Source organism: Chionomys nivalis, chromosome 5 (assembly GCF_950005125.1).
Source record: "Chionomys nivalis chromosome 5, mChiNiv1.1, whole genome shotgun sequence".
NCBI classification, from domain to species: domain Eukaryota; kingdom Metazoa; phylum Chordata; class Mammalia; order Rodentia; family Cricetidae; genus Chionomys; species Chionomys nivalis.
The window spans coordinates 82,867,049-82,883,948 of NC_080090.1; the positions used below are offsets into that span (position 1 = coordinate 82,867,049).

Here is a 16,900-nt window from a genome sequence, read left to right on the forward strand (position 1 = left end):
TAGGGACTGTGGGCATCTGACCTTCAAGGGCCTGACTTCTTTTAGGCCTGGGGGTTACTTTATACTGGGGGCTAGGCAGGGAGAGAAGGTAGTTCCAGAGCCTGTAGAGAGAAGCTGTGGGCATCCTAATCTCAGATCTGAGCATCCATTTAACTTTTAGCTGTGGGCAGTAGGGACTTGATTTTGGATTTAACTTATTTTGTGGTGAGTTTGAACTTTTCTTTGCTGCATTGTGGATGGAACCCAGGGTTTCACACGTTAGGAGAGTATTCAATTTTGTATTTTAGCCACTCATTATCTGTTAAGCCAAGGAAATATATTTTTAGACTTTTTTTTTAATGTGTGTGGGTGTTTTGACTGTATGTGCACTATGTGTGTGCAGTACCCACTTCAGCCAGAAGAGGGCATCAGGTTCCCTGGAACTGGAGTTACTGTGAGGGTGTTGGTAATGGAACCTAGGTTTTTCAGAAGATCAGTCAATGTTCTTAACTGTTGAGCCATCTCTCCAGCCTCCACCCCTAACTCCAGGAAAAATTTGAGCCAATATCAGAGGGCTCTGCTGAGATAATCTGTGCAGGAGGCAAGGCAAGTTAAAGGGGAAGGGTTAAAAAAAAATGAAGTTTTTCCTCAACAGCCAACCATGAAATGTGCCAGTGTGAAGACCTGGTCAGGCAGCAGTTCCTTTCAATCCACAGGCTCCTTCTGCTGTGCCATGTTTGGGAAGGGCAGGTGTGTGGAGCACTTAGCCTCCCCACCAGAGGGCAGAAGTGGGATGATGAATCCCAGGGAACAGGAATGAAGCCTCTCTGTTCAGAGCAGCTTTGGGATTTGGCCTTAAGACACCCAGAGCCATAGATGGAGACTTCCCTGAGATCCAACTTGAGTCTGCCATCACCCCGGGGAGATCCTTGGATGGAACAGGTGCCTATACAAATCATAAGTAATCAGGACCCTTCAGGGGGCTGTGCACCTGGGGGTTGTGCCCCTTCCCCTGAGGGAGCAGATGAAGCAGGAAGCTGACAAAGGGGACCCAGCATGGGCAGCATCTTGGGTTGGTTCTTTTCCTGTAGTTATTCTCCCGTTTTCTGCACTCTGCCCTCATGCCGTGGATACGTTTAGAGCCTCAGTGTACACTAAGGCTAACGGCAGCGCTCTGCTATTGAACCACCATCCTCCAACCCCATCCTTTTCCTGTAAATAGTCAGGCTGTCTCCTGCAACCTCCCCCTATACTAACCCTGACTCCCCAAGAAGACCCAGCTCATATCAGGCCTGACTGCTAGTCCCATCACAAACTATTGGGTTCTATCCTGGGTGCTCAGACGAATCGACACCTCGAGAAGAATCTGAGCCGAGTAGCGTTTCATCCGTCGACTTACGATTTCTTCTTGAAGCCATGCTTCTCAGGTGAGCAGCTTTCTCCAGGCCCGGGTATCTCTCATCTTACTGCCACCGTTTGGAAGTCGGTGAGGATGAGGATGATTGCCTGGCCCTTGCTGGAGACGCCCCTCCCAGGGCACATGTCCGCTTACTGCCGGCTACCTCCACCCCCACAGCTCTCGTCTTTACAGGTCTGCCCCTTTCGCAAGCTTGCCTCCCTGGGAGGCCTCGAGCTGGGCACTGACATTGTCTAAGATCTTGGCCATAGCTCACCTAAAGACAACTAGATGTTCAGGGGAGCTGTAGTGCAGGCCATCAACCTCTAACAGACACCTGTAGTGTCCAAAGTCCAAGTTCCGACACCACCAGTATTTTTCAGTTTAAGTGTCCTTTATTCCTTTAGTGCGTGTGTGCGTGCTGTGTACAATGTGCATACATGCTAGGGCACACATGTGGAGGTCAAAAGATAACTTACAGGAGTAGGTTCTCTCCACCAGCGTGGGTCTAGAAGATCAAACTCACTCTCTCAGCCTTGGTGGCTCGCACCTCTACTGCTCTTATTCTGTCGGTCTTCTCTTTTTTCCCCTTCCCTCCTCTACCCTCCTCCTCCCTCCCCTTCCTCCTCTTCTCCTTCTAGACAGAGTCTTGCTACATTACTCAAGCTTGTGAGTTGCCTGCCTCGGCCTCCTGATTAGCTAGGATTACAGGGATGCAACACCATGTCTTATCTGAAAGTCTATTGATATCTGCTCTACGATGCCCAGTAGACATCTCAGAATCAGCATGGTCCATGCTCCAGCTGAACTCTGTCCTTCCTGCCATTTCCAGATCTCAGGTCAACAAACAGCAACCCAATCCTTCTAGTTTCTCAGGCCAGAATTTAATCTGTTGCTTGTTTTTGTTTTGTTCCCCCCCCCCCAAACCAGAGTCTTGCTATGTGGTACCATGTACCATGGCACTGGCTGCATTGGAGTTCATTCTGTAGAGGAAGCTGGCATCACGTTTGCACTGATCTTTCTGCCTCAGCCTCTCGAGCACTAGAATCACACGTGTGCGCCACCACAGCTCTTTGTTTGAATTTTGTTAGCTCTGGTATCTATTTTCACTTTTTGAGACAGGATTTTACTCTACAGGCCAGGCAGGCTTAAATCTCAACCTATATAGCCCGGGGTGCCCTCAAATCCAAGATCATCTGCATGTGTCTCCCAAGTGCTTGGATGACAGGTGTGTGCCACTATGCCTAATTAAATTGTGTTTTGTAGTTTTCCTGAGGAGTTGAACCCAGGTCCTTCGGCATGTTGAGCAAGTGCCCTACCACCGAATCCCAATCCTAACTTCCACACTCACATCACGTCCGTCATCTGTCTCTGCTGATCATCAAAACTAGATTCTGGATCTGACAGCTTACTGCTGCCCCCTCCCTTGCTATGCTACCATTTGTCTCTCGGGGCTGTGGTTTCAATCTCTCAACTCATCCCTCTGAAGGCCCAGCCTGGCCTTACATGCAATACTGGCCGAGGATAACCTTGAACTCCTGGTTCTGTCTCTACCTTCCAGATGCTAGGATTACAGGCATGCTCGACAGTCCTGGGCCGGGTCGGGGTGGGAGGCACTAATTTACTGAAGATCCCTCTGCCTTTATTAGTTCATTGAACCCCACAACATGAAGGTCCATCTTCCCCATTGCACAACTGAGGAAACGAATTTGAGAGCTTCCTTTGCTGCAGGCTGCAGGCGAGTGAACGGAAGAGCCATGCTGTGCCTTCAAGCCCCGCCTGGGATCGTGTGTGTGTGTGTGTGTGTGTGTGTGTGTGTGTGTGTGTCTGTAGGGCGATGTGGAAGAACAGCAGAGGCCTGAGCTCAGGCCCCTTATCTGTGCTGCTTTGGGGCCATACACTGCCATAGCCTTCATCCTTATCCCTCTGGACTCTTCCCAGCCTCTCTCCTAAACACTGTCTTCACCTTTCATTGCGGCAGGCCCTTTAGGTTATAGTCATCTCCCCAGGTCCATAGGAAAGACTCCCGAGGCCGACTTGAGACTCAAAGTCCATTCACAACCAAGAATTTCTGTCTTTCTTCCTTCTTTCTTCTTCCTTCCCTCCTTCCCTCCCTCCCTCCCTCCCTCCCTCCCTCCCTCCCTCCCTCTTTCTTTCTTTCTTTCTTTCTTTCTTTCTTTCTTTCTTTCTTTCTTTCTTTCTTTCTTTCTTTCTTTCTTTCTTGACAGGATTTTTCTATAGCTTTGGAGCCTGTCCTGTAACTAGCTCTTGTAGACGAGGTTGGCCTTGAACTCACAGAGATCCATCTGTCTCTGCCTCCTGAGTGCTGGGATTAAAGGTGTGTGCAACCCTTGCCCAGCCATAAACAGGACTTTCAAAGGCAGTGTGGGACAGTCCCCAGAAATCTGTGGAACGCTGAGAGTGACTTAAAGGCTTCTCCCTTCCTAATCATTCTCGAACCAGTGTCCACATCTGATGCACAAAATCTAAGTGAGAACTGTAAGTCTAAGTGAAAGACCTGTGAGAGGCGCTGTGCATGCCCACGCTGCACCTTGGTGGTTTTCTGGTCTTCTCAGTGGAGGGGGAGGAGAGGAGAGTCTGTCCTTCCTAGCCCACCTGATGAAATCAGCTAACCTCCTTCAATGACACCCCCCTTTTCAGGATTGTGCCAATCAGAAAAAGAAGCCTATCAGCTAATTCTGGACTTTATGGAACCAGGCGAGATGGTAAGAAAATTCTCTACGACTCTCTAAGAACTGAGGAGCAAAGGGGAAAAATCTGAAGGTCCATCTTTCCTTAGCCCTGTTCCTGAGGCCACCAGAATGCCAGCTCGCTAGGGGCTCTTGGAGGCCAGGCCACTAGACAAGGCGGCGGCACCCTTCTCTTTAAAGGACCTTCCTTGTAAACTCTGCCCTCCTGTCCCTAGAAGGCTACAGAGGCTGGAAATGTCAGTGCTGTCTAGCCCGGGGCATAACCAATACGTCAGTCTGGTTGAGACTGGGCAGTGTGGAGTGCAGGTCTCATGGTGTGCTCCGAGACTGGTTTTGTCTTCTGCTTTAGTCCCATTTAGAGAAGCTGAATTTCCTGAATGCAGTGGCAACTCTGTGCAGTGTTGTGCGTTACCAGGCAAATGGCAACATGAATAACTACTATCCCAAAACGCTTCTGGCCAAGAAAATTGAGGTGAGAAAGAACATAACTCTTAGTTGGTCACTCTGGGTTGAAGGTGGCAGTCCTTCAACCCAAGACTGGTGACCCTCTCTGAGGTAAATTTTTTTTTTTTCCCTGATCCTTCTAGACATTCATCCAGCAAGAACCCACCGATACCTTGGATAGCGGTGTGCGTCAGCAAGCCATGCTCTGCATTGTGGCCCTGAGGTTCCTTTCCCACAGACTCTCTCCCAGCCCCTGGGGATTCTGGTCCTGAGGACATTTGGGTTGGGAAGACAGGCAAAGTTTGGGAACTTGGCTGGAGGCTAAAAGTGGCAAAGTCTATAGTTGCCACTTCATCTGCTTGCGTCCTGGGACCAGGGGGACCAATTGGAAATCTATTAGGGCATCGAGTGTAGGAAGCCTCCCCAGTCAGTGTTCCCCTACCCTGACAAGGAGTCACTGAAAAGTGGTCCATGGTTTGTACCTCAGAGAATAGCAGAGCAGCTTCCCTCAGAGGGTTCTGAAAATATCCCTCAGCCTCACGCAGGCCCCCCAAAGTCCCTTGTTGTTCGCTTCTCCTCCAAGCCAGGTGAAGCCACCTTTCCACTTATGCCAGAAGCTGGACCTGGTCAATGTGAGCATCACCAGCATCTTCTCCCTGCCGCCCATCATGCCCAGTATAGACCGAAAGGACAGCGCTAGTCTCTACCTCCAGGTAATGGTGGTGGTTGGTTTTGTGGCTCTTTTGGGGGACCCACCACCCAGCACTCAAATAAATCACATGGAATCATTTATAACTGCCAGGTCTTAGCTTGGCTTGCTTCTAGCCAGCTTTTCTTAACCTAAATTATCCTAACTACCTTTTCCCTCTGAGGTTTTATCTTTCTTATTTCTGTATATCTTACCTTCACTCTTACTCCATGGCTGGCTGGCCTGGCCCTAGCATCCTCTCTCCTCCTTTTCTTGCTCCTCCTCCTTGGTTCTCTTCTTTATTCCCTCTGCCTGCCAACCTCACTGCTAGCTTTGCCCTTGCCTCACTATTGGCCGTTCAGCTCTTCAGTAGGACCATCAGGTGATTTAGACAGGCACAGTAGCACAGCTTCACAGCGTTAAACAAAGGTAGCACAAGCAGAAGTCACACACCGGAAAAGACTATTCTACAAGGCAAGCACCATTATTGTCTCTTGCTGAAGATCTCCATGGGGGTGACTTTGTTTTGGGGATCACCTTCTATTTGCTTGCCTTCCTGGCCTTCTTCCTGCTCTGATCCCTCCCTCAGGACCCCATGGCCTCCATTCTGCTTGCTATCATTCCGGGCTTCCCAAGGAATGGTCATCACCCACATCCCTTCTTCTTGAAAGTCCACATGACAGCCTTAGTCTTAGACTAGCAATAAAACCCGCAGATTATATAGAATAATTGGCGAAAGGACTGCCAAGTTTTCCCAATAATATTTGGTTTTAAAATCTGGACAGGGGCTATAGCTCAGTGGTAAATCACTTGCTTGGCACCCAAAATTGCAAAGATAAAACACAGAAGTCTCCATAAACTGGGAGCATGACTAGCTAACACTGAGAATCCCAGTAGGCTATCTTAGTTGGCAAGAAGTGTCTACAGCCTGTACTTTACTATTGGCTACAAACTGAGATGGGCCTGCCCCCACCTTTAGTAAACTCACTGAGAAAGCTCACCACTAAGGAAAACCTGAGTGTAACTGGTGTGTGAGCAGTTGCACGGACAACAGAACCACACTGGCCCCCTGCTCCTTCATCCTGTAGGAAAGACGGAGGGGGTGCTCTCAGGAAGCTGAGCGCGCCACACGGAAGTCATCCTATGATATATCCCATATCTCCTTGATCCTCAGACAATCCAGGCCTTGGATGACATGCTACACGCTCTTGTGTTGGAACAAAGGAGCCCCAACATGCTTATATTGCAAAACTTCATAGAGGTAGGTGACTGTAGAAACCAGAACCCCACGCTGTTTTTTGTACGAATGCAGGGCAAGGCAGGAGAAGTACAACAGTCCAGCGCTACTCTAGGTCAGAGATTCTCCAGCCCCGCCATGTATAAACATCACTGGAGGATGCAGTCCTGTGTCTGCCTCAAGACACTCTGAGGGGGGCATTTGGAGACCACAGTCATCAGGCTGCGGAGCCTTTTTTGTCTAGAACTAGGGCATGTTGAGACATTAGCAGCGCCCATATTTATGTTATTTTTGTCCAGCTTACATGAATCTTCTTAGTGTGTTTTCACTGCTTTGTGACGGAGATCAGTGTTCCCCCATAGGCTGGTCTTCTATTTCCTGATGAGAAGTACCTCCAGCAGACTCAAAGCGTTACCAAGTACTTTCGTTTTTCTTTAGTTGACTTCAAATAGTCTTAGTTTTGACTAACTTTCACTTCCTGAGAATGAATTTGAATTAGGAAATTAGCCAAGGGTTCCCTGGAAATAATGTTCATGACCAAAGTGGTTACTGACTGGACTAAGACATTTTGCCCGAAATTCTGTAACATCACAAATAGAGATAAGAGTGTGCAGGTAGCGCGGAAGGCGGTCTTGACGAGGGCTGTCTGCAGGAAGCATTGGCTTGTGTGTGGGGAGGGACAGAGTGCTCTGGAATGGACTGTGGCTGGCATGTTTGCTGAGAGGTATTTCCATGCTTTATAGACACCTCATTGTGAGTGCGATAACAAAGCCCTGTTATTCTTGGAGTTCGGGGGGGGGGGGGCTGGGCACTGAGCTCTAGTTCCAGCCGTGGTGAAGTCCTCAGCATTCATTACTAGGCTTCTTGTTCTCCAAAGAAAAATGGTGCCGGGCATAGTGCATATGTCTATAAACACAGCACTGAAGTGCAGAAGCAGGAGGATTGCAATGAGTTTGAGGCCAACCTGGGCTAAATAGCGAGACTTTGTTTTAACTATATATAACAAAAGAAAATAAAACAGCACCATGCAAAAGTTTCCAACTTCTCATAAAAAATGGACTATTTTGTTATTTTAATATTATTTTTGTCAAAATAACTGTCTACATTTTTCTCTCTTTTGCTAATTGAAAATAGATTCTTTTCTCATACAATATACCCTGATTATAGTTTCCCTTCTCTCTACTTTCCCTAGTTCCTCCACACCTCCTTCCCCTTTCCTCTGGATCCACTCCCTTTCTGTTGCTCATTAGAAAATAACAGGCTTCTAAGCGACAGCAACAAACACGACAAAATAGGGTATGATAAGGGAAAGTTATAAACTTTCATATCTAAGCTGGACATGGCAACCTGACAGGAGGAAGAGAGCAGACATAAGAGCCAGAAACCCACTTTCTCATAGTCAGGAGTCCCATAAAAATATTAAGCTAATAGCTGTGGTATATACATAGAGGACCTGGTGTAGGCCTGCATAGGCCCTGTGCCGCTGTTCAGTCTCTGTGAGCTCAGATGCACCTTGCTTACTTGATTCAAAGGGCCATGTTCTCCTGGTGTCCTCCATCCCCTCTGATTCTGAGAATTTTTCTGTTTCCTCTTCCTCAAGATTCCCTGAGCTCTGAGGGGAGGGAGATCTCCAATTCAGACTCTTTCCATATGATTTTCCATATGATGTCTGGCTGTGTGTGTCTGCATCTACTGGGGTGACCCCTCTGATGACGCTGTAAAAGGCACTGGTCTATGAGTACAATAGAAAAGCATTAGGAGTCATTTGATTAATACTTTTTTTTTTCCAGTAGTGCTTGGTTTTACCAGGTCTCTGGGCTATCTAGTCTCTGGTTCCTGGTTATCCTAGCAGTGCTGGTATGGGTTCCTTCCCATGAAATGGACCTTAGATAAAATCAGACATATGTCAGCCACTCCCACAAGTTCTGTGCCACCATTGACAGCATATTTTATAGGCAGGACAGATTGGGGGTCAAAGGTCTTGTGGCTGGGTTGGTGTCCACGTTTTTCTTCCAGAACACCTTCCTGCACCAAAGAGACTAGAATATAGGGGTGACGGCTCGACATCTATGTGTTCAATGAGCTCTGTAGATGTTCCCATGACAATGGACCCCACCATCAATTTGTGGAGGGCAACCCTCTGTCTTAGCAGCAGCCTGGGTTGTTTGGGGGGGATTTCTATGGGACTCCCTTGGTCAGCAACTCAATTGAATGCAACCCAGACCCACCGCTGGAAGCCTTGCCTGTCTACAATAGACGGTCAGTGGAGACCACATATCCTGCATTCCTAGGAGTATGGACCGCTCTCAGTTAGGGTTTCTGTTGCTGTGAAGAGACGGCATGACCATGGCAACTGTTATAAGGGAAAACATTCAATTGGGGCGTACGGTTTCAGAGGTTTAGTCCGTTATCATCACGGTGGGAAACAAGGCAGCATGCAAATAGGCCTGGTGCTGGAGAAGGTGCTGAGGACTTTTACATCCTGATCCACAGGCAGTAGAAGGAGACTGTGAGCCACTAGACTTGAACTTCTGAGACCTCAAAGCCCGCCCAAACAGTGACACATTTCCTCCAACAAGGCCACGCCTCCTAATAGTGCCACTCCCCATGGACCAAGCATTCAAACACAGGAGTTTGTGGGGGCCATTCCTATTCAAACCACCCCTTTCCTCTCCCTGACCCCCATAGGACTGTAGCAGCAACATAAACCAAAATGCATTTAGTTCAGTTTCAAAAGTTCCCACAGTCTATAACAGCCTCAAACTTGTTTAAAAGTCCAAAGTTCAAAGTCTATTCTGAGACTCAGCAGTCTCTTTTTATTGTTGTTGTTGTTGGTTTTTCAAGACAGGGTTTCTCTGTGTAAGAGTCTTGGCTGTCCTGGAACTCACTCTGTAGACCAGGCTGGCCTTGAATTCACAGAGATCTGCCTGCCTCTGCCTCCCGAGTGCTGGGATTAAAGAAGTGCAATTTCTTAACTGTAATTCCCTGTAAAATCAAAATGGAAAAACAGATCACATACTTCTAATATACAATGCACAGGATATACATTACTATTCCAAAACATAGGGAAGGGAGAATAGTGAGGAAATGCTGGACCAACACGAGACCTAAAACCAGCTGGGTAAAATCCAAACTCTGCATCTTCATGATGTCAAAACACTCTTCAGATCTCCAACTCCTTCCAGTTTTGTTGACTGTAACACACTTCTCTCTCTTGGGCTGGTTCCAGTCCCTGTTAGCAGCTTTGCTTGGCAGGTATTTCATGGCCCTGGCATCTCCAACATTTTGGGTCTCCAAGGTGGTCCAGGCTTCACCTTCACAGCTTCACATAGACACACTTCTGACATATGCCTGGCCTCAGTGACTTTTCATAATATCAGAGGGAGATTTCATAGCCCCTTTCTTCTGTCCTTTACTCTAAAGCAGAATCATGTAGCCTAAGCTGTCAAGTTCTGCTGCCTAGTGGGGCTGGAACATGGTCCTCTCATTCAATAACATCTTCACTAGCTTCCTGGGTTTAATGGTTTCCTTCACTGCCTAAGCTTGACTCTTCTGGAACTTGGTTTGTGGACCAGGATGGCCTTGAATTCTGAAATCTTCTTGGTTTAGTCTCCTGGGTGCTGAGATTAAAGGTGTGTACCAACATACCAGGACCTAAACTTCTCTTTAATTCCTTTTCACAAATTGAAAGCTTAGCTGGGTGGGGGCTCGCCCTGAGGTAAGCACTACCTTTATTCCATTTAACATCAGACTTTTCTTTAATCCGTGAGTTATTTTATATGCAACAAAATTTGGTTTATATTTACCACTTCATTTAGAATTTTTTGTATAAAATTATGGTAACATACTGCATCGTAATTTGTTTTAATTTGACTCTGAACTATAGAATAACACTAAAGATCACTGGAAGGAAAAAGCTACCTAAAAACCATATATAAAGAATTTAGAATGGAGTTTCCCTAAACAGAGGGATAATGCCTCTATCAGATACCATGGGCTATCAAACTTTAAAAAGCCCAGCTCCAGGTGTGAGTTACCTCCCTTTAAGATATCGGTCAAGATGCCGGGCGGTGGTGGTGCATGCCTTTAATCCCAGCACTTGGGAGGCAGAGGTAGGTGGATCTCTGTGAGTTCGAGACCAGCCTGGTCTACAAGAGCTAGTTCCAGGACAGGCTCCAAAGCCACAGAGAAACCCTGTCTCGAAAAACCAAAAAAAAAAAAAAAAAAAAAAAGATATCGGTCAAGAGTACTTCATGAATCCTTCAAACCATGCAGGCAACTTCTCTTGCCCGTGACTGCCCAGCAGAACTCGAGGGTAAGACCCTAGTGGGAAAACACTGTATACTTGAGTCACTGGGCGTGAAGAAATAAAGCAGGCACTGGCCTGGAAGCTTCCTTCCTATTGGCTAGGATTCAGAGCTCAGGCTTGTCTTGCGCTCACAGCAGCCCTCCTGCCTCTGTCTCCTGAATGCTAGGGTACCGGTGTGAGCTGCCCAGCCCAGCTGAATTGTAGATTTTTAAGTATACATCTATTACAAGTCTGAATTTGTATTGGATACCAGGTATGGGTAGTTCTCTCTCTCTCTCTCTCTCTCTCTCTCTCTCTCTCTCTCTCTCTCTTTCTCTCTCTCTGTCTCTCATTCTCATCCTCTCCATCCCTTTCCCTCGCCCACCCCCTCTCCCTCTCTTGGTCTCTCTCTTATCTCTGTCTCTCTCTCTGTCTCTGTCTCTCTCTGTCTCTGTCTCTGTCTCTGTCATCCTCCTCCCTCCATTTCTCTCTAATGCTAAGAATTGAATCCAGGTCCTCAGGCAAATGCTGTATCACTGAGCCACAGTTCCAGCCCATCCTCCATTCTCTCTCTCTCTCTCTCTCTCTCTCTCTCTCTCTCTCTCTCCTCCCTCTCTCTCTCCCTCTCTCTCCTCTCTCTCTCAGCCCTTGATTTTTCCTGTTTATTTTTATTTTTAATTTAATTAACTTATTTATTTTTGGTTTTTTTTTTTTTAAATTTATTTATTTATTATATATACACTTTCCAGGATACAGTGCCAGATCTCATGACAGATGGTTGTGAGCCACCATGTGGTTGCTGGGAATTGAACTCAGGACCTCTGGAAGAGCAGCTAGTGCTCTTAACCTCTGAGCCATCTCTCCAGCCCCTATTTTTGGTTTTTTGAGTTTCTCTGTGTAGCTCTGGCTGTCGTAAATTCACTCTGGAGACCAGGCTGGCCTCTAACTCAGAGATCCACCTGCCCCTGCTTCTCAATTACACACAGGAACTGTGTGGTGGAATTAACTGCATGCACTGCCACCACCCAGTCTATCCCCCTTTTTAAAAACTAAATGACAATGATAGGGAGAAAGGTTCCTGTTCCTCGGCTCTGACTCCAGACCCACTTTCCAAAAGTAAGCTCCAAGCAGGACAAAAGACCCTCTTCATTGGCGGGACCTCGACCTAAAACATCGATAAAAAATCCCACCCCACAGGACTGCGGGAGGATGCTGTGAGTTCTTGTCCACAGAGCCCTGACTGGAAGCACATTATTATCAAGCCGTAGCAACCACTGGCTCTGAATTCACCCTTCAGAGAACACTTCTCTGACTTAGCGGGTGGGGGGTGATGTGTCTTCCATTTCCTCTGCTCTTCCTGGCCCTCGAAGCTGCGCCTTGCTCTCCCTGGAACTATCGCCCAGGTGAAGAGGCTCAGAACCGATTGAATGAACGAGAACTCGCCTTTCCAAGTTCACGGCGTCGCGGTGCTCCTCAGTGACTGCTGTAGAGTCCTCTGTCGGTCTTTTCTGGCGAGGAAGGCAGTGCTGCTCCACGGCCGCGTTGATGCGTCTCTCTGTCCTATCCGCAGATCATCTTACCTTGGTTAATGATGACCGACAAAGTGCACGAACAGACCCGAGCCTTGGGCACTATCTCCCGACTGCTGAGGTTTATTTGCAATTTCTCGGAACTATCAGTGAGTATTTGAGGTCGCTCGTGGCAAGGAAGACCCAGTAGGCCTTGCGTCTTTGTACAGGGCCTCTGGTTGAACCCGGCTTCTGCGGGAGCCACTGGAGGGCAGGTAGACAGAGTATGTCCCACTTTTCTGCTTCATTGTATTTCTGTCCTTGAGGACCAAGAGACTTGATTTGTTCTTTGGTTTCTCCTGGACCTAATAAGCTCCAATAAGCCTGGTTGGGGTCCTTGGCCTAGACAACCGATGGAGACTCAGTGCCCACTGGGTAAGGTGTTTCAGGGCTTTATCTGTTCCTTTCCTCATTGTTGGCTAGGGATGCTTTCCTTGGCCAGGACAGTGTGGGGTAGGGAGGCATGGGGCACACAGAGGCACACAGAAGAATATGGAAGGAAGGAGAAATTTGGGGTGGGGGACCTTCAGGGAGAGAAGCTGCCTCGGGATGATGCGGTGACCGTTTCTGCTTCCCGTCAGCACATGGTATCGTTCTCCATAATCGGGAGGCTGATCGGGACCTTCAGCATCTTCTGCCTGGATCCCAACCAGGATGTCAGCTCAGGAGCGCTGGAGGCCCTGTATTACTTGTTCACCATCCTTGTGCTTCAGAGAAGTAAGTGGGCAGCACTTGGGTGGACGCCTGCAGCTGGACCCACCGAGCTGGTGGAGACCTGCATTGCTTCAGACGTACCCCCAAAGCTGGGCCCTCTAGCGGGCACATCTGAGAGGGGCCCGGATATGCCATGATGCAAGGAGGCCAGCTGATCAGTTGATCAAACCTAGAAACTTTACTTGGATAAATGCCAGCCCCATCCCTGATACTATATCCTTTTCAATGACATTCTTGTGAGGGGGCAGCTAAGCTTACTTATGGGGGTCCACTTGGTACCTCAATATTTTCTAGTTGTCCCCTCCCAACCGTATTTGTAACACTAGGAAAGTAAGCATCTTTTCTTGGAGGAACAAATGTGGGGATATTTTTCTTTCCATATTTTTTAATTAAAAAGTTTACTTTTAATTTTATATACCAACCCCAGTTCTGCCTCCCTCCCTTTCTCCTGCCCCATAACTCCATCTCCTTCCCACCTCCATCCACTCCTCAGAGTGGGTATGGCCTTCCTTGGAGAGTCAACAAGGTCTGGGATACCAACTTGCGGCAGGACCAAGTCCCTCCCTCCGTACCAAGGCTGAGCAAGGCATCCCACCCCAGGGAATGGGCTCCAAAAAGCCAGCTCATACATCTGGGATAAGTTCTGGTGTGACTGCCAGCCATCCCACCCACAACAGATCAAGCCACACAACTGTCACCCACATTCAGAGGGTCTAGTTTGGTCCCATGCAGGTTCCCCAGCTGTCTGTCCAGAGTCCGTGGGCTCCCACTAGCTCGGGCTGGCTGTTCTATATCAAACAGTCATGATCACAGAGGTACCAAGGGATTTGTAAACCTCACTAAAGGCAGTTTCTTGTGATTCAATGGGGGGTGACTCAAGTCCAGAAATAGGGGCCAGCTTGAGTCCCAGCCCACATCCTCCCTTCACCTTTCACTTAAATGCTAGAGAACCCCCTCTCTTCTTTGGGGCCAGTGCTGTTTAATCCGTTTGTCTCTATTGCTCTCAGAGACCTGGAGGAGAGATGGGAGTGTGGGTTCCTTTTCCTCTGATGAGGCTTAGCCCCTTATTTGCTCCTTTTGGATTGGAGGTGTCAGACCGAAGACAGAGATGATCCTGAAGGACTTACAGAAGCATTTCCGTGGCAACTGGATGGCCAACATGCAGAACCTCACACTGGTAACCCAGATGCCCTCCGTGCATGGGATGCCCAGAGGGGGAGGGCTAGTAGGTCAGAGGGGGTTTGGGTCGTGGATTATAGAAGTCATAACTGCAACAAACAGAAGTGCTTACAAATCTAAGTTCTCAGGGACAGGAGGCTAAAGGTGTAAGGTGCGTTCTAGTGACACTTAGCTGTGTGAAGTTTGAGGTCACCAGGGGGTTTAGAAAGCAGGGCTGGTGTCTCCAGGCTCAGCTAACCCTGATGGCCTCAGGCAGCTATCCAGGATGTGACCTTTGTTCCTTCTGTCCCTCCCTCTCCATGTCCAATGCCACACCACATCTGACTGCTCTGCCTCCTGAGTAGCTAGCTCTTCAACCTGCCCATCCTGCCGCAGCCCCACGCCACCGTTCTGAGTCCCCATCACTTCTTGCCTGGTCTGTACAGTAGCCTCTTACCGAAGGCTCCATTTCAGTCATCTTTCTGCCATGTCTTCTCCACGTATAGGTAGAAAAAACGTTTCTAAAACACAAACCTTCAAACTGCGCACAAACTCTCCACTGGCTTTCTCTGAAGTCTGAACCTCCTCAGGTGGTCCCCCAGGACCTTGATGGTCTGGTTCTTGCCTTACCTGCCCTGCCTTGTCCTTACTCAGTCTCCTCTTCCTGCTGGCTCCAATCTTCCATGAAAGACACAGCAGTCAAACATTCTGCCTCATTTCTGGAACTTCGTCCCCGTTTTCCTCGGTACTGTACTCCAGGAAGTCTTTTCAGTCTTCCAGGCTAGCTTCAGCGCCCTGCCACAGCCACTCTTAGCATTTTCCTCCACACCATCTCCCCTCTGTCCTAACCCTGGACGACGGTGAGTACACAGAAGGCAAAGATATCGAGCATCATTTTATCCAGTCCTCCCTAGATCCCAGCAATGGAGCCACACACAGAGTTAGCACCAGTATTGCTTGACCCCAATGGGCTTCATGTTTGCAGATCCTATGTGTGGCAGGCCTGGATTTTCCTTGGCAATGCTGTACAGTCACTAGAACATGTTTCCAGTGGGCTCACCTAACTGCATTTCAAGTTTAGAAATAAAAAGGCCTTTGGTATCATCCTCTGTGTCACATTGTCTAAACTATTGCTCTTGCTTGGGGACATCAGTGTTGGTAACGCTTTAGAGTTGACCTCAAATCAGAGATGCTCCCTAGGCTGCCTCCTAACGGAAGCCTGTCTGATGGGTCTCTGTGGATGCCTGAGGTTTTGGGGCAGTCTTCGAGCGGATGCTGGAATGGAGAGTCCCGTTCTTCTTTCAGTTCTTCAGGAAATACCTGACCCCTGTAGAGAGAGCCGATGTGATCATGGTGGCCATGGAGGCCATGACCAGCGGCAGCGCAAATAATGTCTTAGCAGCCTCTAAGACATTAAAGATCATTCTGAAGTACCCTCTTGCAGAAGTTGCCAAGGTAGGCGCTGGTGGACACACTGCTTCGATATCTTTCTGTCCTGTTTGGGGAGTCTTGATCTATTTCCTATCCACTTGAGTGTAAGGAATCCCAAGTGCCTTAACCCGGAAGGGAAAAGTCTATATGGTGAGCTGTTTTTGCAGTAGTGCGAAAGGCATTTTTGTGGGGAAGAATGAGGGAGTGATGCAGAATCGAATGGGACTAATGTACCTTAGAGCCAGCCACGCAAGGAAAGAGGGTAAAGACACTTGTCACCCTCTTAGACACAGCTCTCAAAATGTAGTTCTGTATTGGCCCCTGGCTTGTGTTCAGTTCGGCATCCCACGAAGAAGCAGCTCGCCATCTTTTGTCAATTTTCTCCCATTACACCAAGTTATTGCAGCCTTGGTTCATGGCATAAGCCAGGGACGAGAACACACCATGTTATACCCAAACTCCAACCTAGACAGGTTTTTGTTACTTTAGACATAGCTTTTTATTTGCAAACTACTTCCTTAAAAATAATTAAAATCAGACTGGACGGAGAGTTCAGAGGTTAAGAGCAAGTTCTGCTCTTCCAGAGGACCCAAGTTCGGTTCCCAGCTCCCGTATCCGGCAGCTCATTTCTGTAATTCCAGCTCCAGGGGATCCTTTGCTTTTAGCCTCCACAGTCACTGCACGTGTGCACAATTAATATAAAATAAGAAAGGCTCAAAGAGGCCATAAGCCTTGGAGATCGAAGTTTCTGGACTTTGTGCATGACAGCAGTTCTCAACCTTCCCAATGCTGCGACCCTTTTAGTACAGTTCCTCATGCTGTGCTGACCCCCAGCTATAACATTATTTTCGTTGCTACCTCATAACTGTAATCTTACTTCTGTTACAAATAGTGATGTCAATATCCTGTTATGCAGGATATCAGATCTGTGACCCCTGTGAAGGGGTCATTCAGTCGCCAAGGGGTCTCACAGCACAGGCTGAGAATCGCTGTTCCAGTCCGCGCAGGTGTGCTAACTCTGACGCTGAGGGAGATAAAATCACCCCTTTTGTTTTCTAAGTGAGGATAGAAAACGCAGGGAAGATAAAAATCATCCTCTAAGTCACAAAGATAACTTTGGAAGCATCTTTCAAATCCAAAGCTTCAGAGCCCATGCCACGCAACACGAAGCAGCCTCTGCTCCATACGCCAGTAAACAGAAGAGCTAGCCAGCCCCTCCCTCTCCAGCGAGGCAACACCTTGTCCTACAGCCCTGTCTTCCACTTCCCAAGTCATTTTCCTTCATT

The 16,900-nt window shown here is 48.1% G+C and overlaps 1 protein-coding gene across 1 annotated transcript in view; it reads left to right on the forward strand.

The window, feature by feature from the left end:
* The window catches only part of LOC130874161 (maestro heat-like repeat-containing protein family member 7), a 34,304-nt gene that overhangs the window by 125 nt on the left and 17,279 nt on the right, over positions 1–16,900 (forward strand). The window contains exons 2-11 of the mRNA XM_057769143.1: positions 1,322–1,406; positions 4,037–4,101; positions 4,436–4,558; positions 4,674–4,753; positions 5,114–5,243; positions 6,393–6,479; positions 12,314–12,421; positions 12,893–13,028; positions 14,114–14,202; positions 15,489–15,638. Of these exons, the coding sequence (XP_057625126.1) occupies positions 1,322–1,406; positions 4,037–4,101; positions 4,436–4,558; positions 4,674–4,753; positions 5,114–5,243; positions 6,393–6,479; positions 12,314–12,421; positions 12,893–13,028; positions 14,114–14,202; positions 15,489–15,638 (1,053 nt within the window). The remainder of the gene's footprint in view (positions 1–1,321; positions 1,407–4,036; positions 4,102–4,435; positions 4,559–4,673; positions 4,754–5,113; positions 5,244–6,392; positions 6,480–12,313; positions 12,422–12,892; positions 13,029–14,113; positions 14,203–15,488; positions 15,639–16,900) is intronic.